The sequence below is a fragment of the Myxocyprinus asiaticus genome, chromosome 35 (genome assembly GCF_019703515.2).
Source record: "Myxocyprinus asiaticus isolate MX2 ecotype Aquarium Trade chromosome 35, UBuf_Myxa_2, whole genome shotgun sequence".
Lineage (NCBI taxonomy): Eukaryota > Metazoa > Chordata > Actinopteri > Cypriniformes > Catostomidae > Myxocyprinus > Myxocyprinus asiaticus.
The window spans coordinates 25,056,540-25,080,290 of record NC_059378.1 but is presented as its reverse complement, the minus strand read 5'-3'; the positions used below and the strand labels follow the sequence as shown (position 1 = coordinate 25,080,290).

The following is a 23,751-nucleotide window of genomic DNA, read 5'->3' as shown; positions in this document are numbered from 1 at the left end:
ATCTACCCATCATTAGGGTTGGGAACTTAGAACTGGTTCTTGTTCAGAATAGTTCCTTTTTAATAAAAATACTAGAACCGTATGATTTTCATGCCTTTGGTTCCCTTAACGTTTCACAAACATGCAATGGTCCGCTGATGCAGATGGAACACCATACTAAAATATTCTCATAGTGTTTCCTTCGCTTCGCTCACAATGTTGTTGAATTCCCAAACAAATCACTCGCATAGGCTGTTTTATTTTTATTTTTTGGTGTATCAAAAACGTCCTGGTTACTTGCGTAACCTCCGTTCCCTGATGGAGGGAACGAGACGTTGTGTCAATGTAGTGACACTAGGGGTCACTCTTGGGAGCCCGAAACACCTCTGGTCTTAAAAGGCCAATGAAAATTGGCGAGTGGTATTTGCATACCACTTCCCCGGACATACGGGTATAAAAGGATCTGGTATGCAACCACTCATTCAGGTTTTATGCTGAGGAGCCGAGACAAGGTCCGGTCATTTCAGCGGGTAGTTCAGCATTGTGGCAGGAGGGACACAACGTCTCGTTCCCTCCATCAAGGAACGGAGGTTACGCAAGTAACCAGGACATTCCCTATCTGTCACTCACTCGACGTTGTGTCGATGTAGTGACACTAGGGGTCCCAATGCAAAATGCCGCAACTGGCTGAACTGTGTTACGTGAACTGGCGGTGTGTGACGGGCAGACCACTGTGTGCCTCGTAGCCAGTGCACCAGGCCGACACGTAACCTCCCCAACACTGTTATGAGTGTCGAACGGCTCTTTGGGACAAGTCGACTACCCAAAAGATAGAGACGGGCTAGCCCAGTCATGGCCTCTTATCCCCCATTTTTTTTTCCACTCCCTAAAAAAAAAGGCGATTATCCAACTGGGCCGGCCAGGTCTAGTCAGGGGGGTGTCCCTCCAAAGGGGAGGACACCGCTGAGACCACACCTCGCCCAGAGAGAGGGGGGGTATTTAAGTGGAAATACGTCACATGGTCTTGCCGAGCTATGTCGGAAGTATGCCATATGGAGAAGTCCCATGGTAGGTCCTACCCTGTGGGAGAGGAGTTACTACAAGCATGGAGACTGGGACAGAGGGGCCTCTTCACAAGGAAGATGCAGTTTGCCAACAGGGAAACGAATTAGCGGAATATATACGTCGCATGGGGTTACCTACGGGGAACCGCCACATGCGGAGCACCTACCCCAGTACAGGGCTTTATTTAGCACGTGTACTGGGCTGGCAGCGAGTCTCTCTGAAAACTCGACTGTCACAGGGCTCAGAGGAAGTCAACCAGGGAAGTTAACGGCGCATGTCTTCAGCTCAGGGGAGGTGAAAGGTGCTATGTGCAAGCAATACACCCGGCTGGCTGTCCCGAAATTACCTGCTTATGTGTGCCACTACACGGGATGAAACCGGTTCCACCCGGAGGTTGTAGAACCTCGCAAAGGTGTTGGGTGTTGCCCAGCCCGCTGCTCTGCAAATGTCTGTTAGAGAGGTGCCCCTGGTCAAGGCCCACATGATCAGGTCGTGCTTCTCTAAGGACTTACCGTCCACTGTGTCGTGGTGTGCCGCTATATCAGCTACATACACCTTCAAGGTGGAAGGAAACAGCCGCCCTTCCAACCTCTCCTGCAGGAAGGAAAGCACCGATCTGACTGTACATCTCTGGGGGTCTTCCCATTGGGAAGAACACCACTTAGCGAACAGACGGCACTTAAAGGCATACAGGCGCCTTGTAGAGGGGGCCCTAGCCTGAGTGATCGTGTCTACTACCACGGGTGGTACACTGCTTAGGTCTTCCATGTCCCATCCAGGGGCCAGATATGGAGATTCCAGAGGTCTGGTTGCGGGTGCCAGATGGTGCCCTGTCCCTGAGAAAGAAGATCCTTCCTCAGGGGAATTCGCCGAGGGGGCTGTCGCGAGGAGCATGAGGTCCGAAAACCACGTCTGGGTGGGCCAGTAGGTGCTACCAGGACGACCTGCTCCTCGTCCTCCCTCACCTTGCACAGGGTCTGTGCAGACCAGGGGGCCAGCTGTGTGCCAGCACATCTATACCGAGAGGTTCCTCGGTCAGGGCGTACCAGAGCGGGCAGTGGGAGGATTCTTGGGAGGCGAACAGGTCTACCTGTGCCTGTCTGAATTGACTCCAGATCAGCTGGACCACCTGAGGGTGGAGTCTCCACTCTCCCCTGAGGGTAACCTGCCGTGACAGCACGTCCGCTGCAGTGTTGAGGTCGCCCAGGATGTGAGTGGTTCGCAGACTTGAGGTGCTGCTGACTCCAGAGGAGGAGACGGTGGGCAAGTTCTGACATACAATGGGAGCACTGACCACCTTGACGGTTGACATATGCTACCGTTGCCGTGTTGTCTGTCCGAACTAACACGTGCTTGCCCTGGATCAACGGCCGGAACCTCCACAGGGCGAGCAGAATTGCCAGCAACTCGAGGCAGTTGATGTGCCAACGCAGCCGCGGGCCCGTCCATAAGCCGGCGGCTGCATGCCCTTTGCAAACAGCATCCCAGCCCATCTTGGAGGTGTCTGTTGTGACCACGACGCACCTGGAGACCTGCTCTAGGGGAACGCCTGCCCGTAGAAACATGAGATCGGTCCAAGGGCTGAAGAGGTGGTGACAGATCGGCGTGATGACCACGCGATGTGTCCCGCGGCGCCATGCCCATCTCGGGACTCGAGTATGAAGCCAGTGCTGAAGCAGTCTCATATGCATCAACCCGAGCAGAGTGGCCACTGCTGAGGATGCCATATGCCCCAGGAGCCTCTGAAAGAGTTTCAGTGGAACTGCTGTTTTCTGTTTGAACACGTTCAAACAGGTCAAAGAGATGCTCTGAACCGGGAGGAGCTTGCTCTTTTCCCAGTTGACCCGAAGCCCTAGTTGGCTGAGGTGCAAGAGCACCAGGTCCCTGTGTGCACACAACATATCCCGAAAGTGAGCTAGGATTAGCCAGTCGTTGAGATAGTTGAGAATGCGAATGCCCACCTCCCTTAACGGGGCAAGAACTGCCTCTGCGACCTTCGTGAACACATGAGGGGACAAGGACAGACCGAAAGGGAGGACCTTGTACTGATACGCCCGACCCTCGAATGCAAACCGCAGGAAGGGTCTGTGTCGAGGTAGAATCGAGACATGGAAGTACGTGTCCTTCAGGTCTACCGCCGCGAACCAATCTTGATACTGGACGCTCGCCAGAATGCGTTATTGCGTCAGCATCTTGAACGGGAGTCTGTGTAAAGCCCGGATCAGTACTCGCAGGTCCAAGATTGGCCGCAACCCACCGGTACAATGAAGTAGGGGCTGTAAAACCCCTTCTTTATCTCGGCCGGAGGGACAGGTTCTATCGCATCCTTCCGTAGGGGGGTAGCGATCTCCGCACGCAAGGTAGCAGCGTTTACGTCCTTCACTGAGGTGAAGTGGATACCGCTGAACCTGGGCGGACGCCTGGCAAACTGAATTGCGTAGCCGAGTCTGATGGTCCAGATTCAACAATCGCGACGGATTGGAAAGCACAAGCCATGCATCCAAGCTCCAAGCAAGGGGGACCAAAGGGACAATCTCGTCGGACGTACCAGCAGGTGGGGCCTCGCGGCGGGGCGGAGCCCGAGGTGCCACACCATGTTGTGGCCGTGCTGAGTCCAGGGACATCGAAGCACTTACCTGGCTCCTTGTGACCACCCCTGGAACAGCCTGGGACAGGGGAGGAAGAGGCCTGTCCTCGTGACGCGTGGAGACTTTCACATCGGGGGCAGATTTGTGCACAGGGGCGGGGAAACTGCCGCTGGAGCGCCAACCCTGCAAGGATAAAAAGGTGGACAGTGGTCATGATGACGGCCGTGCACACCGGTTATGTGACCCAGGGAACGAGGAAACCGCTCTTTTGCTGAAATGTTTGGTACCGCAGCCACTTGGACATGTGGTGAAATTAAATGAAAAAGCAACAAAAGATTCTCCTCCCAGCCCTCCACCGGGGGATGGAGTGTTCTGTTTACCAGCTCCAAGGTGAGTTTCGTCATCGCTGGGTCGCCCGTCGTTGGGTCACCCGTCTCAGGGGTGCTTTGAAGCCTTCCGTGGGTTCTTGGTGGCCGGCCGTGAGATGGGTGGCGTCTGCTTCCTGCGGTGGGTTCCATGCCGGGTCCGGGCAGAAGGGGCCCTTGGCGACAGCAGGCGGGGTGCGGGATCTTGAGCCGCACCGGGGCAGGATGTGCCAGATAGCCTCCGTCTGCTGCTTCACCATCGAGAACTGCTGGGCAAAGTCCTCGACGGTGTCGCAGAATAGGCCAACCTGGGATATAGGGGCAGCAAGGAACCGTGCCTTGTCGGTCTCGCCCATCTCGACCAGGTTGAGCCAAAGGTGGCACTCCTGTACCACTAAGGTGGACATCGCCCGCCCGAGAGACCACACCGTGACCTTTGTCGCCCGGAGAGCGAGGTCGGTCGCCGAGCGCAGCTCCTGCATCAAATCTGGGGCAGAACTACCCTCATGCAGTTCTTTTAGTACCTTGGCTTGGTGGACCTGCAGGAGAGCCATGGCGTGCAGGGCAGAGGCGGCTTGTTCAGTGGCACTGTAGGCTTTGGCCGTCAGGGATGACGTGAACCTACAGGCCTTGGACGGGGGCTTTGGGCGTCCATGGCAGGTGGCGGCACTCTGCGGGCATAGGTGCACCGCGAGCACCTTATCCACCGGGGGAATCGCCAAATAGCCCCTGGCCGCCCTGCCATCAAGGGTAGTGAGGGTGGGGGAGCTGAAAGATCGGGACCGGGCAGTAAAAGGTGCCTCCCACGATTTTGTCAGCTCCTCGTGCACTTCCGGGAAGAAAGGGACTGGAGCAGGGCGTGGCTGCTTTGAGCGGCGCCATGTGCCCAGGAACTAATCATTGAGCCGTGAGGGTTCAGGGGAGAGCGTTGGGTTTCACTCTAGCCCAACGCTCGCGGCCGTCCGGGAAAGCATGTCCGTCATTTCCGCAGCAGCCTGAGACTGGGCAATCTGAGAAGCTGAGGCTTCTGCGTCCGACTGGACGAGCCCGCTCTCCGATGCTGAACTCGAGAGCTCACCAGCTTCGAGGGCTCCGAACAAGAGGTCGAACTCACCGTGTGACGAGTTGGCGGACTCATCTGGAAGCCCGATCGGGGCAGACGAGCGTGCTGGGGAATGGGAGGTCCGTGGGTGGATACCCGGCGGAGGTGGTCCCATTGGGGTCCCCTAATCGCCCCCAGTGCTAGCCGCGCTGGCCTCATACCCGTAGGTAGAAGGACCGAGGCGGGGAGCCGCTGGGGTGGCTTGCTTTCTTATGAAAGCAAGCCGCGACCGCAAAGTTGCCATGGTCATGTTCTCGCAGTGAGTAAACGATCCATCCACGAATGCTGTCTCCGCGTGGGTCGCACCCGTCCGAAGTTGAGAGGAAAGGACCGCAACCAGGAATAACAAACAAACAGAAAGGCATCTTTAAAAAGACGCGTCTTTAAAAAGACATTCCGTGTGTGCCGCTCTTTTAGAGAAATATACTCTTTTAGAAAAATATACTCTCTTTTATCTGCCAAAGCGCCCAGGGGCATTCTCTGCAATGCACCAGTGCAGAGGAGGGAGAAGCCGCTGAAATGTGCCATCAGATCCAGCAGAGGTGAATGAACAGTCAGCTCAATAAACATCGACCGTTCGGCTCCAAAGAGAAAATCTGAATGAGTGGTTGCCAGCTCCTTTTATACCCGTATGTCCGGGGAAGTGGTATGCAAATACCACTCACCAATTTTCACTGGCCTTTTATCAAAGACCAGATGTGTCTCGGGCTCCCAAGAGTGACCCCTAGTATCACTACATCGACACAACATCGAGTGAGTGACAGATAGGTAACATACAGTGCGACCAATTTAGTGTGGTTTCTAAACCATTGACTGTATTGAGCTGGCTCTTTTTAGTAAATCAAAAGCACTTACACATCAGTAGGAGCGATTAGTGAATTAATCGTACTTATTTCTGATTCATTATATCTGCTATGTTGAAATCTGAAATGATTTCTTCATTTGGCAACATGCTGCTGAGGGCAGTAAATGCAATTAATATGCAATTGCATTCCTTATTGTCAAATAATTTGTCCTCAAAAGCACTAAAAGAACCATTAATGGAACCGTTAAGCAACCGGAATGTCTAAGAAGAATCTGAACCATAATTGTTAAATTCCTTATGTTTCCCATCCCTACCCTTCATACCCTCAAATCTCTAATATTCTTCAAACCCTTCATACCCCTCATACTTTCCAAACCCTTCATACCCCAATTACCTTGTACCCTAATACCCCAAAAGCACTTATACCCTCAAACTTGTCATACCCAAATGCCCTCTTACCCTTCATTCACCTATACCATCAAACCCAATTGCCCATATCCCCTCAAACCCATCATACACAATGCCCTTATACCCTCAAAACCCTCCCCAAAGCCCTTATACTCTAATAACACCATACCCCAAATGCCTTATTCTCAAATACCTCATACTCCAATGCCCTCAGTTCCTAAACCCCTCATACCCAATCCCCACGTATCCTCAAACCCGTCATACCCCAATGTCCTTATACTTTAATACCTACAAATCCCAAACGTCCTTATACGCTCAAAACCCTCATACCCAACTACCCTCATATCCCTCATTCACCATTTATACCCTTAAACCCCAAAATGCCCTTATCCCCTAATATCCCAATATCCTTATACCCTAAGATCCCAAACCCCTTATACCCTATGCCCTTATACCCTCAAACCCCAAACACCCTCAAATACCCTCAAACCCATCATACCCAATGCCCTTATATCATCAAATCCTCCCCATAACCCTTATAATCTAATACCCACATACCCCAAATGCCTTATTCTCTCAAATCTCTCATACTCCAATGCCCTTAAACCCTCATTTCCTAAACTGCTCATTCCCCAGTTCCCTTATACCTTCAAACCCCTCATACCCCAATGTCCTTATACTTTTATACCCACAAACCCCAGACATAATTTGACCCCCAAACCCCTCATACCCAAATATTATCATACCCTTCACACACCAATACCATTATACCCTTAAACCCCAAATGCCCTCATCCCCTAATACCCCAATATCCTTATACTCTAAGACCCTAACCCCTTTTATCCAATGCCCTTATACCCTCAAAACCCTCTTACCATAATGTCCTTATACTTTAATACCTACAAACCCCAAACGCCCTCAAATACCCTGAAACCCATCATACCCAATGCCCTTATATCATCAAACCCTCCCCAAAGCCCTTATAATATAATAAAACCATACCCCAAATGCCTTATTCTCTCAAATCCCTCATACTCCAGTGGCCTTAAATCCTCAGTTCCTAAACCACTCATACACAAATTCCCTTATACCTTCAAACCCCTCGTACCCCAATGTCCTTATACTTTAATACCCACAAACCCCAAATGTCGTTTTACACTCAAATCCCTCATACCCTTATACCTTCAAACCCCTCATACCCCAATGTGCTTATATTTTAATACCTACAAACCCCAAATGCCCTTATACTCTCAAACCCCTCATACCCAAATGCCCTCAAACCCTGCATACACCAATACCATTATACCCTCAAACCTCAAATACCCTCAGTATTTCATACCTCAATACCCTTATACCCTAAGACACCAAACCCCTTATACCCAATGCCTTTTACCATCAAACCCCTCATAAACCTTCCTACACAAATGTTCTTATACCCTCAAACCCTTATATAACCCAAAGCTCATACCGTCATACTTTAAACCCCTCATACCCCTGTACCCTCAAACCATTCATACCCTCTTACCCCCATATCATCATACCCCAAATGTACTTGTATCCACAGACCCCTCATACCTCAATGTCCTTAAACCCTAATACCCTCAAACTCCTTATACGTTTAAATTCTCATGACGTCATACTCTCAAATCTCATTCATCTCCCCTTAAGAAAGCAAGCTCTATCTCTTTGGTTCCTCAGCCAGATGAGACCTGTTGTCAGTGCTTCCTCCACTAAATGGACCAATCAGAGATGATTACTGTTCTTTCTCTTTCCTCTTCGTCTGAATGCAGCCCAGTATCATGCGTCTTTACCCAGTAGTGTGGCATGCAAAAAAAAAAAAAAAACTCCACACTCCACTGCCTCAATACTGATTAAACCTTCTTTATGATCATCCCCTTTTTATATGGGATTGATTTAACTCCCAGCGATATGTTCCACTGCATTTGCCATCTACTTGCTCCCAGTCCAATTGACTTTCAGGGCCTGTATTTGATGTATATTGTATTAATATTGTAGTTGTAATGGTGTAATGATTTTTTATATTATTTTTTTGTCTATGCTGAAGCGAATGTCCCTCTCTCATGCCTTTGTGTGTTTTTCTTTGCTTTGCTTTTGAAGGTCGTGGGTCATGGGTGGCTTCGCTTTGCTGTGTCTCTTGGGCCTGACCTGGTCGTTTGGTTTGTTCTTCATCAGCGAGTCATCTGTTGTGTTAGCGTATCTCTTTACCATCTTCAACACTTTCCAGGGCATGTTTATTTTCACCTTCCACTGCCTTCTTCAGAAGAAAGTAAGTGCTTCCTGAAATATATTGTCCCACCAGAGCTGTGGCAGCAGCAAATTTAACTAGACACGCATGTTAAAAAGTTCAAATGAAGAAGGTGCATTCCTTTGATCTGCAGGTTCGGAGAGAGTACAGCAAATGCCTCCGACACACATACTGCTGCAGCAGGATCACGACAGAGAGCTTGCACAACTCCACAAAGACCTCAACAACACGGACAAGTGCTCGCTATTCCTCCGGTACTCAGGTACAAACACTACTGACCCATTTTCCATTGTACTCGTTTCAAGGTTTTTTAATGTAAAATTCAGTTACAAGACACATTTCACTTCAGAATGAAATGAAACTATGAGTACTCCCATCTGCGCAAGTACTGCAGCACGAATCATTAATGTGTGTTTTCAGTTGCTTTTTGCAGCTGCAAGACATACGTTCATAGTTTACTCAGTATTGTTTTAAATTCAGATTTTTTTTTTAAGCTTTATGCATATACGCTAGTGCATCGCAACAATAGCTGTGTATAATTAGCTATATTTAGAAAGAGTTCAGGTATACCTGTACCACAATTAATATTTCCTTCAAAACTGTATAATAAAGTCCCCGCATGCAATCTTATGAAGCATTTATCCTGAAAATCACATATCAAGTTTGGTGGGGTAAATAGGTAGTTGATGTGTAACATCTCCATGGACTTTTTTTTATTAATATGTAGTTTTGTGTTAAAATGGATAAAAGCAAGTGTATATTTTAGGTCCTGTAAATGGTCACAATTTCTTTTACATTTTCCACCATCTTTAACCAATTTTTTGCCTTTAGTAATTAATTTCAATGGTCAGTGTGACAAATGATTGTTTTTAAAAGTAAAATACATTCAATGAAGACTTTCAATTAACATGAGATCATAAAATCTACATATATAATTATTGCATGTATAATAGTTATCAAAATTCTGTTTAAAATAGCATTAGATGGAATATAGCATGTCACATTGCAGGATATGTATTTCATGTCAAGTGCAACAAAATATTCATACACAACAATGTAAAATATTTGAGTATAATGATCTGTTTTGAATTAAAAACAAAAATTTTACTAAATATATCACAGTAATTATGAACATTCTTGGGAATATAATTTAAAAGTACTGTTTCTTAAATGCATACCAGAAAAAGTGCAATTTGTTGCCTAGAACTTAAGATAGAATCATTGTTTCATGGATGACTGTTCATCTAACAGAGTCGAATCAGAAGAATGTGGAATGATACAGTCAGAAAACAGTCTGAGTCCTCATTCATCTCAGGAGACATCAACAGCACTTCAACACTCAACCAAGGTCAGTCAGACACCCAAACTCACTTAAACTGGGTATCAACTCAGTGACATGATTGAGACTCAATAATCTACAATCAGCACCAAACCATGTTTAATTAAATCTGTTAGAGCATATGTAGTAATATTATTTGAGTATTTAATTTATTCCATATTTAATCAAACATCTTTACAGCCAAAAATATTGGAATATTTACACTTGTCAATTTTTGTGATTTGAGTGGTAGAAATGACACATTGTAATTTGTGTGAAACAGTACATTTAAACACTTAACTCTTTACAATTTTAACAGTGATTTTTAAGTTAAATAAGGCTTGTTTTAGAAATCTGTTGTTGATATTAATGGATAACAACATTTTCATTTAATTGATAAGCTTAGAAGAACATAGTTAGTGATATACATGTAACATGTAGGACTATTTATTTTAAGCCCATTTTACTTCTGTAATGTGAAATATGTCAGAGTGAAATGGGATATTCAAAGACTTGATTTTATTCATTGGTTGGAATTGACTGGATAATTAAATGTGGGCATTACATACCAGAATGGAGCCAGGTGGTTGGAGGACAGGTTAAAAAAACAAGAGGGCTTGGTTACACCAAAAATTAAAGTTGTTTCAGTGGCATAGCAAGTTATTACATTGTGATGAATGATTGCACTTTTTTCCCCCCTTTGGAATAACGTGCTCCAATAAATTGTTCACAATAAGACCAGGAACATGCATTAAGAAAGTAAACAGGGTCAAATTTGATTTAATGTTGACATTAATAGAATGTCCATTTAAGGATACTAAAAGTACAGACATAGAAAGTCAAAAAAGCTCATTTTTGGGCTTGTTTCACGCAGACACAATAATGAGTCAGTAGAAAATATACACACGGTCAGCTATTCAAGGATTCAGAAAAAAAAAAAAAAAAAAAATACTGTATTATTTAGCCCAGGCCCCAAATGCATGTGATGAGAAGATGATGTTCAACTTTAAATGACCTGCGGTAAGGTTGTATTATTCAGAGCCGTTTGCTTTGGCTCGCGCTAAAACACTCAGACTGCTTTCATGCATCCATTCAATCGCAAAACAAAAAGCCATACAAAAACTGGTAAAAAAAAATCAAATAAATGCTGGTATGTCTCCTTTACTTCAGTGTCCATCCGATTAAAAAATCTGGCAGCCACTGTTGCTAGAGGTTAACCTAAAATTTTTTTATTTTTTTTAAAATACAACATTTCAGGAATTATGGGATGCCAGGAGAAACATTACTCTTTAAATAAAATATGATTACATGTAATTTATTGGGACGTCCTTTTTTTCACTTCGTATTATAAAGTGACAAACTTTTGGTATGCAGTAAACATCATTTTACATGTCTTCTTAAATCTAATATAGATTTATACTGAAAATTATATGGTGATTCATAATATTGACAGTATTTTAAACTAAAGTAAAATATTACATGCATTATTTTTTTTTTTTTTAAATCTAATATAAGATTTTACTGTATACAGTATGGTAAAGTAGTTAGAGCATGTTCACTGAAATTATTTTCTGTAATTATTAAAACAATTGTATACACTATATATATATATATATATATATATATATATATATATATATATATATATATATATATATATACAGTACTGTGCAAAGGTCTTTGACACATAAGATGTTTCACAAAAGCATTTGTCTTAAGATGGTTATTTATATCTTCAGCTTTAGTGTGTCAATAAGAAATATAAATGTTAGACTCCCAAACATTACTTTTGCAAATAGAAAAGATTAGAATAGAAGAACAGGGAGCCCTGCATCAGATTTCATGGCCCCCACAAAGCACCCCACTGTGCATCGTGTCAGTCTGAGATTACATAAAGAGACAGAAGCAATTGAGACAGCTTAAATAGATAGAAGAACTGTAGCACATACTTGGTACATCCTATCTGCCAACAACCAAGTAAAACTGTGTCCAGGTGTACCTAGGTGAATTGGTGCTGTTTTAAAGGCAAAGGTGGTCACACCAAATATTGATTTAGCTTGTTTATGTTTACTGTACTTTGTATGACATTAAGTGATAAATGAAAACTATATATGTCATTATTTTTGAAGACATCCTCACTATGCAACATTTTTCACAAGTGCCTAAAACTTTTGCACAGTACTGTGTATGTATATATATATACAGGTGCATCTCAATAAATTAGAATATCGTGGAAAAGTTCATTTATTTCAGTAACTCAGCTCAAATTGTGAAACTCCTGTATTAAAGAAATTCAATGCACACAGACTGAAGTAGTTTAAGTCTTTGGTTCTTTTAATTGTGATGATTTTGGCTCACATTTAACAAAAACCCACCAATTCACTATCTCAAAAAATTAGAATATAGTGACATGCCAATCAGCTAATCAACTCAAAACACCTGCAAAGGTTTCCTAAGCCTTCAAAATGGTCTCTCAGTTTGGTTCACTAGGCTACACAGTCATGGGGAAGACTGCTGATCTGACAGTTGTCCAGAAGACAATCATTGACACCCTTCACAAGGAGGGTAAGCCACAAACATTCATTGCCAAAGAAGCTGGCTGTTCACAGAGTGCTGTATCCAAGCATGTTAACAGAAAGTTGAGTGGAAGGAAAAAGTGTGGAAGAAAAAGATGCACAACCAACCGAGAGAACCGCAGCCTTATGATTGTCAAGCAAAATCGATTCAAGAATTTGGGTGAACTTCACAAGGAATGGACTGAGGCTGGGGTCAAGGCATCAAGAGCCACCACACACAGACGTGTCAAGGAATTTGGCTACAGTTGTCGTATTCCTCTTGTTAAGCCACTCCTGAACCACAGACAATGTCAGAGGCGTCTTACCTGGGCTAAGGAGAAGAAGAACTGGACTGTTGCCCAGTGGTCCAAAGTCCTCTTTTCAGATGAGAGCAAGTTTTGTATTTCATTTGGAAACCAAAGTCCTAGAGTCTGGAGGAAGGGTGGAGAAGCTCATAGCCCAAGTTGCTTGAAGTCCAGTGTTAAGTTTCCACAATCTGTGATGATTTGGGGTGCAATGTCATCTGCTTGTGTTGGTCCATTGTGTTTTTTGAAAACCAAAGTCACTGCACCCGTTTACCAAGAAATTTTGGAGCACTTCATGCTTCCTTCTGCTGACCAGCTTTTTAAAGATGCTGATTTCATTTTCCAGCAGGATTTGGCACCTGCCCACACTGCCAAAAGCACCAAAAGTTGGTTAAATGACCATGGTGTTGGTGTGCTTGACTGGCCAGCAAACTCACCAGACCTGAACCCCATAGAGAATCTATGGGGTATTGTCAAGAGGAAAATGAGAAACAAGAGACCAAAAAATGCAGATGAGCTGAAGGCCACTGTCAAAGAAACCTGGGCTTCCATACCACCTCAGCAGTGCCACAAACTGATCACCTCCATGCCACGCCGAATTGAGGCAGTAATTAAAGCAAAAGGAGCCCCTACTAAGTATTGAGTACATATACAGTAAATGAACATACTTTCCAGAAGGCCAACAATTCACTAAAAATGTTTTTTTATTGGTCTTATGATGTATTCTAATTTTTTGAGATAGTGAATTGGTGGGTTTTTGTTAAATGTGAGCCAAAATCATCACAATTAAAAGAACCAAAGACTTAAACTACTTCAGTCTGTGTGCACTGAATTTATTTAATACACGAGTTTCACAATTTGAGTTGAATTACTGAAATAAATGAACTTTTCCACGACATTCTAATTTATTGAGATGCACCTGTATATATTAGTGCTCTCAATCGATTAAAATTTTGATTCACGATTAATCGCATAATTGTTTTTTAGTTAAACACGATTAATCACAGATTTTGAAAGTGCTGAAATTTGACACTATATATACATCTTTTCTTGTCAAAATTTATTTATTTCCACCTTAGGAAAGAAAACAAAACAATATGTAGTAATATAATGCTTTATTAACATTTTCCAAACAAAGCCTTCTACAATATAAACTAAATTATAAATGCATAAAATAGCACCAATTCAAGTCACATCAAATGTTTCCCAAAGTCTAAATGGGAGTTTGACTAATTGAAAGAACTAGCCCCCACATCAGTTGCATATTCATTGCAATGGGCATTAAATCTCTTAAACTGCCATCCCCACAATATTAATCTGCTGGTAGACTGTGGCTATCCACTTTCCTACAGCAATCGTGAAGCTGCATTCATGATTTGCGTCAGGGCATCAACACCTGCGTTGATGCCCTGAACAAATGGGCTGAAAAATACTTCTGTAAAAAGTCCCATCATTAAATAGCACTTAGAGCACCTTTCTACATAATTTTATCAGTGACAGGGAAGAGCTGTCAGAGATTCTTTTATTTAATGAGATAACGAACTCTGTGGCTCTATCATAGGAGAGAGAGCATAACGGTCAAATTTAGCATGTTAAGGTTAAGACACCCATAAGGTTCCACCCATAGAATGTCTATGGGACCGCCTCGTATGCTAAGCTTGTAGGCTCTCCTTGGTAGAAGGGTTCTAGTGATGTGGCGTGTGTGTTAGTGTAATGACTCTGGGCAGACACATTACAAAGGTTCCGCCCTTCACACCATTGTTTATGCTGTATTAATGATAGATGAGCTAATCGCGATTAAGAAAAATGAACACGTTAAACATTTTAAATTAATCAATTCTGACAGCTCTAATATATATGTATGTATGTATTAGGGCTGTGAATCGATAAAAGATTTAAAGTATATAATCGCAGTTTTCTGTGATTAATTGCGATCAGTCATGTTGGTACATGGTAAATAAAAAAAAAATTAAAAAAACATGAATATATAATCATAACTATGTGTTCGGGTTTCGGGTAATGTGAAGAGATACAGTATGACAGCTTGCCTGTATCTCTCCCATACTTGGCTCACTGCTTGCGAGTGTAGTCTCCATCCTCCATACAGTAAATGCGCTCCTGTGTTTATTACAGTATGCCTGGGACGTGCATTGCACAAAATGAATAAGCCTGCACTGCTACACACAATCAGTTTCTGTGCTAGGATGTGCAGTTAAGCATGTTCTGCCTGGAAATTTATATATGCCAATTTTAGCCACAGAAAATGGGGAAAAATATTAGTGGCATACTAATTTCTTACTAATATTTATTTTTATTTTTTATTTTTTTTTTTAGAATAAGAAACTATGCCAGTACAGTATATTAAAACTTAGAATACATTTTTTATTTTATTTTTTGATATCACATCTTAGAAATATTGTTAAAATGCAGGTGAAATGATTTACATTTACAACAGTAATATCTAATAGACAGCAATTTGATTTAATATTAGCAGTTAGAGTCCAAAAATAAAATTATGTAAATATAAGGCTAGGATAAGTTTATTCGCTCAACTTTACTTTCAGATTTAAACATAATTCCAGATCCATTTAGAGACATTTCAACATTACTGCAATTCTTTAGGAAATTGTAAATGGACATCTCAGAGATCAAGATCTTATTTGTCATTTGTATTTTGTCGCTTCAGGAATGACGGGCAATTATCTTCTTACTAACCCTCTTCTGAGACCACAAGGCACTAATAACCCCTACAACACCTTACTGGCTGAAACTATCGTATGTAATACACCAACGGTACCAGTCTTTCACTCTCCAGGTGTGAATACTAATCCACTACACTCCCTTTTTCTCTTTTGATACTTGAAACATGTGGTACTATTTGGTACTGTGAGTATTTTCAGAGTACTATGTAGTACCTCTGTGCTGAGAAAACACTGATGGACCAGAAATATTAATCTACGTGTATGAAAGTGGAAAATGAATCGTCTGACAAACAATTTTCCTTCTGTAAAGAAATTGATGCTTGATGCATTGCTCAGAGCATCTTATAGTTTCATTTAGAATTAAATTATAGATCTATACTAACTATAAATAACTATAGTGATTTCACAGCACAGGGGTTTATCTACACCTATTGAACCTATTGTGATTTATATCTAAAATATATTATTTTATTTCATTTGACTTGAATGGAATATTTGTATTTCAGCAAGCAGCTTTAATCCCAAATATGAAATCAGTTATTCAATGTAATTCATTAGATCTTATTTGTATCTATAAAGGTGATGTGTGTAATATTTTCAAAGTTAAAATACTTTCTACTATTCTTACTCAATTTGCAGATACATTAGGCCATGTCCACACTAATACGTTTTAGTTTGAAACGCATCTTTTTCTCTACATTTTGGCCTTCCGTCCACACTAATATGGTGTTTTTGATAGCAAAAACTGAGCTTTTCAAAAACGCTCTCCCAAGTGGATACATTTGAAAATGCCATCTTCGCATTGTAATATGGACGGGGAAGATGGAGATATCTTAAAACGATGAACTATTTGTTGTCATGTGACACACTCATATGATCCATTCAACCTAAAACAATCAAGATGGCGGCCCACATTGTAGTGGCATAATTGCGCCTGCTACTCACTTTGAGAGCATTGTTAAAGATAAATGTTATTTGTACAACATTCACAATGCATTCCTTCATAGGCGACGCAAAGTTGCTGTCCAGCGACGGAATAAGAGGACAATTGCGTTTCAGACCGTTCATGGAACGGAGAGGGGATTTAAGAATTTTCATATGTCTCAGTGTGGATGAGCAACTTTTGGAAAATGCTTGAAAATGGCAGTGTGGATGGAGAGTGTTTCAAAAATGAAAACGGCGCTTTCAAATGTATCCGGATTAATGTAGACATAGCCTTAGTTAGCCAGTCATAAGTTGATTTTCCTGAAAAGTCTAAAGATTGTGGCTCAGTGATGCTTTCAAAGCATGGCTTTCTTTGTTTGAGCATCCCGACCAGCCCGACATGGCAACATTAGCTATGTTTCCATCCAAGCTGCGAATTTAATTTATGCGAAAAACCATATGTGGTAGGGAGGAGGGCGGGGCCAGGTTGTGATGCTGCACACCCGGCCCCTAATCAGGCTAATCAAGCCCTTGAGAATGATAAAGGCGACCGGAGACAGCAGTTCGAGAGAGAGAGTGTTATGGGCAGCGGCCCTGACCGCTCCAGGTGGTCGGCTAGGAGCCCCTCCTCCCCTCACGGTCGGCGGCTGTTCCTCCGCTCTCAGGCTCCTCCATCCCCCGGTGGATGGCCGTGGCTGCTCCGTTGGGGTTGATGGTAGTGGCAAGGACTCTACCACGGCGCATCCCTCCTCCTTCCCAGGTTGCGGCTCCAGTGTAACAAGGGTAAAAGGGAAAGGAGGAGGTCAAAGTAATATTTAATTAAACAAAAAGACACAAACATAAACACATACAGAGCAGCTGCCTATAGCTCTCTCTCTCTCTCTCTCTCTCTCTCGAACTGCCGCCTCCGGTCACCTTTATCCCTCTTGTTGGCTTGATTAGCCTGATTAGGGGTCAGGCGTGCATCATCACGGCCCGGCCTCGCCCTCCTCCTTGCCACACCATAATATCGCTAAAACAATGTGCGAATAAAGCTGCGTTTCCATCCTATGTGTTCAAAAGAACACTGTCACTTCCGGGGGAATTGTAGCTAATGTGACTCTTTTATTAATAAAATCCTTGCAGTTTAGAGCATTCAGACAAAACACTGTAAAGAACATGTCTGGGAGCGTCAGCGCATCCCACAGTTCTGGGAGCACGCTTGTCTTTGCCGTGCGGATCTATAATATATTTTCCAAAAGTGTCAATAAACCTGCTCTTCGGCACAGTTCAAATTTATATTCAACTTATTTGCTCTGCAAACTCTAAACTCTTGGATTTTCAAGACACCATAATTTCAGGATGACCAGAGCAACATTTCAGATGCGATGACTGGTCCTCTGGTTAGTCGTTATGAACGAGTTATTCAGTCACATTAATTTTATGATGTGCATTTTGTATGCCTAATAAATTCAATAGGAGTTTATTTTTCTGTAAATGTGTTTCCATCATAGTTTATGCGCATTTCTTCTTATCGAATAAAAAATTATCACCTCAAGTGAGTATATACGTTGTTTTATGCACATTTTGGAGATTTTATTTGCATCTTGGTGTTTCCATCTAGCAGTTTTTATGCGATAGCAGATGGAAACCCAGCTATTGGCTCAACCAATGGACCGACTTACTAGTGCCACAGAAATTACACACTTCACCTTTAATGTCTGATTCTTTTTTAAAGTGGCATGACACTGTTAACTGTTCAATTCTTGTTTTCTCTCTTCCCTTCTTGCGCACACTCAGTGACCTACAGAGAGACAAGTATGCGATCAGTTTTAAATTTGCCTATCATATGTAATTGTTTTACCATGAATTTACAAACACAACTCAATGGACATCAACAGATCATCCACATACTGTCAGAACATGGTCCAAAAATCATTAGAATGAGTAAATGTTGACGGCCTTTCATTTCAGATCTGAGCTGATACTCTCATCACCTCTGCATTTTCAACTCTGGGATGTTGGCACGATGCATGCACATTGCACACAAATAAGATTTTCCTTAAGTTTAAAAGTAATGGCATCATTATAATTGGAGACTTCACTGAGAGCAGTCGTAGAGTGCCTTTTCTCTTTGTTAAATAATGTCTCAGTTAAAATTCAACAGAAAAAATTGGACATTGGGTTAGATTTATCAAACAGGTACAGCAGTTTTTACCTGTATTCTGTGCTACAATCATTTTTAAGCCCCCTACGATGTTTCCTCTTCAACACATCTCTCTGTCTATTTATGAGTGGTCTTTGATGAAGAATTCTGTCAAAGAAAAGCCCTCTTGTTTCTTTAGCCCTTCTGTCTCTATATCCAGACGGTTTAGCTCTCAGACTCCCACTCCTCAAATTACCCTCCTTCTTTTCCCATTTTCCATCTCCTTCCTTTGTCTTGTCATTTTTTTTTTGGAGAGGTTCTGAGAGTGACTGTGTCTGTGGGCTCTCGAAAGATGCAGTTAAAGATTATTGTAACTCACAGGGACCTGTGCCCTTCTTTGCGCAAATAAGATCAAATTACCACATGAACTCCAGTCTAGCAAACAAACCCAACTGTGACATTTAACGGAGGGAAAAGGCCTTAATTGTGATGTTAATTTAATTTGCTAAACCCTTTGCTTGTGGTAATGTTGTAATTTTGTTTAATTTTATTTATTTATTTATTTATTTTTTATTTTATTTTATTTTTTTTTGTTGTGATAACTCATCCTGTGTTAAAATAAATCATTTTTTCTTTTTGTTTTGTGTTCTTTTCGTTCATCAGCAGCGCTCAGGTCTGCTGGCCTGAACAGACAGACTTGATGTGAGTTGTTCAGAGTGAGTTTCTCTCTCCTGTCTGTTGGATGCTATTGTTCATAGGCTCCCTGTATTGTGAGAAATGTGTTTGTGTTTTTTCTCATTTGGCTTTTTTTTTTTTTTTTTCTGTTGCTTTTCTCAAACCCCTCCACCCTACATTCCTTACCGCCTCAAATAAAAGCTGATGATGATGAATTATGTGAGTGTCACTGCTTTCCCATCTGTTAATACACATCTCTGCCGCTCTCTTTCATTTGTGTCTGTGATATTTGAAACTTGCTGACTAATTTTTTTATGTTGTTTGGGATGTGGTTAAAATCAATGTCTCTAAAACTTTTGATTTAGAAAATTCAGGACCCCAAATTTGGGCGAATTCACTAATAATAAATTGCGTGGTTTCTTTGCATGCATTGCCTGCATTGTTTAAGCACCCAATTAAATAAAAGAAAAATGGAAATCAGGTAATGGTGAAAATGGCCATAAATCAGTTGAGCGCAATTTTGCACAACACAATTCCCCATTTTGCGGGTCGGTTCTGATTTCTCGGTTGTGAATGCAGCAGACTACCATGATCTGACATACTTTAATCAGACTGTACAACATTGCTCCACCAATGGGGTTCAGGCACATGAATTGGCTCTTTAAAAGTGCTCCCGAATGCACTGCACGTCTGGATATATACCCAGTTATAATATTGCCCTACCATTCTCCATTATTTAATCAATTACTGTTGCCATGATAACTAGAAAATGTACACATAAATCTATTAAAAAAAAAAAAAAAAAAAAAAAATTGTTTCCTGCCTGCTTTTTGTGGGAAGTAAATAGTTCAATAATAAAGGGAAAGTTATTCCAAAAATGAAAATTCTCTCATCATTTACTCACCCTTATGCCATCCCAGATGTGCATAACTTTCTTTCTTCTGCTGAACACAAAGATTTTTAGAAGAATATTTCAGCTCTGAAGGTCCTCACAAAGCAAGTGAATGAGTACCAAAGAAATGTAAGCTCCAAAAAGAATGTAAAGGCAGCATAAAATTAATCCATACAACTCCAGTGGATAAAGCTATATCTCCTATCTATGTGATAGGCGTGGGTGAGAAACAGATCAATATTTAAGTAATTTTTCACTATAAATTCTCCTCCCTAACCAGTAGGTGGTGATATGCACGAAGAATGCTAGAATCGCCAAAAAACTAAAGAAGAAAATGAAGTGAAAGTGAAGAAATATATTCAAAAAGGACTTAAATATTGATCTGTTTCTCACCCACACTTATATCGCTTCTGAAGATATAGATTGAACCACTGGAGTCATATGGATTACTTTTATGCTGCCTTTATATGCTTTTTGGAGTTTCAAAATGTTGGTACCCATTCACATGCATTGTAAGGATCTACAGAGCTGAAATATTCTTCTAAAAATCTTTGTCTGTGTTCAGCAGGTCAAAGAAAGTCATACACATCTGGGATGGCATGAGGGTGAGTAAATGATGAGAATTTTCATTTTTGGGTGAACTATCCCTTTAATTGTGCCAGGCAAATAGTGCTGACTTTTGTGAATGGGACACATTCTATAATATGCCATGTTTGCATAAAAAGGACGTATCTTTCACTAAAAAGAATGACATTTGGCATTATTCATGAAAGACGAGCAGAACAAATTCCTGTTCAAAGCGTTCACAAATTGCTGCATTCAATTAAATGAAGGTAGGGAATCCAAGCACAAAAGTGGTGCTAATGTTTAGTGAATTCACCCCTTGATTTTCTCATGTGCTAAAATTATCTGATTTTAGAATTTATAGATATGATGCAAACATGGGTCCTAAACAGCATTAAATGTTTAAAATGTGTCGTATTTGCAAAAGAAACTAACGCCATTATTTCTCTTGTGTTGTTACAGGACCCTCTGTGACCAGCGGCAGAGACACGAATACATTCGGTACTCTACCGCTCAACGGTAACTTTAACAACAGCTACTCAATTCATAACTACAGCGATGACGTGCAGATGGAATGCGGGCTCAGTCTCAATGACACGGCCTTCGAGAAAATGATCATCTCTGAGCTCGTGCACAACAACCTCAGGGCCGCCGAGTCCCGGATCAGCACCAAAAAGGGGCCAGGGATCGGCAGAGGGGAGGATCCTGTCATTGCGGAATCCTTGGTGCAAGTGGGTGGGGACAGCGAGGTGGGCAGTCTTGGGCTGCACCACACCCACCCCCGCACGCTAGAAGCTCCCCTCATTCCCCAGCGAACTCACTCGCTCCTGTACCACACACAGGAGAGAGCGAGGGCCGACACGGACGCTTCGCAACCCCACAGCTTTATCAGCCAACTCCCGCCTCCGTCCGAGACCACCCTGCCCTCCCCCAACAGAGAATCAGTGTACACCAGCATGCCAAACCTCAAAGACTCGCCGTTCTCGGAGAGCAGCCCGGATGTTGGTCAGGACCTCTCACCCTCCAAACATAGCCAGAATGAAGACGTTTACTATAAAAGCATGCCCAACCTGGGGTCAGCCCAACAGCTGAATGCATATTATCAGATGAGCAGAGACAGCAGCGATGGCCTCATCATACCCGTCTCTAAAGATGACTGTGTCCCCGAGGGGGATGTACGAGAGGGACAAATGCAGCTGGTTACAAGCCTTTAAAACGGTTTTTGTTATCCAACAAACTTTAAGCACCGCCCACCATGTACACAGCCCTGCCCATCCACTGATAGCAGAGTGATCTTCCTGTTTTTAGCCTCCCACATAACTGCACACATGCCGGAGAAACAACGCAGCTGTCCAATAAATTATAGCAGGCCCAGATGCAATCTACAGACGTTTTTGCACATTTCTGCGCTGAATTTTGGGGAAAATCTGCAGAATTATGTTGAATGGATTTAAACAGTGTGCAATGTATTAAACAGAGCTGAGAATATTACAGTCTTATTGGTAGCTTAATGCAAATTCAAATTAGCTTGAATAATTAGTTCTTTCTTATTCCAGTGCATACATTTCTCAAAGGTTGTACATATGTTCTCATGTTTCTCTTTTGAATGCAGTTTTATTATTATTATTATTATTATTATTATATACAAAAAATTTAATATTCAGGACCTAAATCCATGCAGAGATTGTCCTGGTCGGACTAAAAGAGTTTAACATCCAGGAGCTTGAACACCCTTTACAACGTCAACAAAATCCCATGTGACCACTGGCAATTAAACCCCAGGCCTTATATTTTCTCAGTCGTCAACAAAACTGTCAAGGGTAATAATGATTTAACAGAGAACAAAATATATATTTTGTTGTATTGATTGTGTAATATAAATTGATATAAAATAAATAATGACATCCCTAAATAGTCAAGTCAAATATAAAACAAATGAAGAGTTTTTGAATAGATGATTTTGTTAAAAAGTTTTCAAGTGTTTATGATGCGTTCAATGGATGACCAAATGTATGTTACAAAAGAAAGTTTTGCTGACATCTCCTCTGTCTAGTTCATGAAAATGATTTTGCTGCTTCAGATCATTTAGTTTTGGTAGATTCGGAGGATGTTGTGCCTTGCACAAATTTATTTTGTGCAAATCTGTGCAAAGCATGAATTATGTAGTGACTCAAGGCCACAGCTGAGCATGGAAGAGGACTTCTTCTTAAAAGACACATTACTGCAGCTGGGGAATATTTATTTATTAAATTATTCTTTAAAATGATACTTTAAAAATCTTTTGTGAATACTTTACAGCACTGGTCTATGTAGGTCATACTCATAAGCATAATTAAGGAACCCATCTTTGATAAATATGTTAAGGAGCCCATACAAAGGATGTAAAGTTCAACACTTGTTTACCAATAAATAAATGTGAATTTTTGTCTAATTGAACGTTTAATGCCTTTTTTTTTTTTTTTTTTTTAAGTTACTCACTGGCGATTGGTAATATGAATGGTTTTGTGTGTGTGTGTGTGTTTACCTGTTTGTATGTAAAACAACGAGTCTGAAAAATCAAGAGTTCAGCTTAAAACTTGAGAGCATACTGTATTCGTCATTGCTGTTTTATCTCAGCGGTATGGAGTGTTTATGCTGTTTGGATTGGTGATGCACATTAATGTGAGAAGCATTGTAAGCTGATACATAAACTGCAATTTGAAACCTCATAAAAAGCCTGAGAACAGTTTGCTACTTTATACTGTAGCTAGAGGGCAGTGCACTGAGGAACGACAAGATAATTTGCTGCAGAAAAACCGCAGTTTATGAAGTTTAGAACCTGACTCTCTGAAATCCTGATTCCAACTATTGCACTTCAGAAAGTTTTTCTATGAGAAATCCTGATCCTGAACATGCTGATATCAGCATCCCTAAAATCTGTTTCTGTGTCCAAAATTATGTGTGAAATCCACAACTTATTCAAGATTAAATTATTTGATTTAAGGGTCAATAATTTGATGCTGAAATTGCAGCAAATATTATTTCCAGTCCATTGTTCATTACATAATTTGTACAATGAAATGGTAAGGCTAGTTAAACTTCTCATTTTTTTTTTTTTTTTTTTTTAAATAATG

The 23,751-nt window shown here is 41.9% G+C and overlaps 1 protein-coding gene across 11 annotated transcripts in view; it reads left to right on the top strand.

The window, feature by feature from the left end:
- The window catches only part of adgrl2a (adhesion G protein-coupled receptor L2a), a 180,722-nt gene extending 157,687 nt beyond the window's left edge, over positions 1 to 23,035 (top strand). For 2 of the 11 annotated variants that reach the window (XM_051673247.1, XM_051673246.1), the window contains 6 exons: positions 8,431 to 8,599; positions 8,712 to 8,840; positions 9,830 to 9,926; positions 15,443 to 15,571; positions 18,162 to 18,179; positions 21,101 to 23,035. In XM_051673247.1, coding sequence (XP_051529207.1) covers positions 8,431 to 8,599; positions 8,712 to 8,840; positions 9,830 to 9,926; positions 15,443 to 15,571; positions 18,162 to 18,179; positions 21,101 to 21,852 — 1,294 coding nt within the window. In that variant the 3' untranslated portion in view covers positions 21,853 to 23,035. Of the gene's footprint in view, positions 1 to 8,430; positions 8,600 to 8,711; positions 8,841 to 9,829; positions 9,927 to 15,442; positions 15,572 to 18,161; positions 18,180 to 19,170; positions 19,224 to 21,100 lie in introns of all 11 variants that reach the window. The other 9 variants (XM_051673249.1, XM_051673248.1, XM_051673252.1 and 6 more) reach the window with 8 other exon arrangements.
- The last annotated feature ends 716 nt before the right edge of the window (positions 23,036 to 23,751 follow it).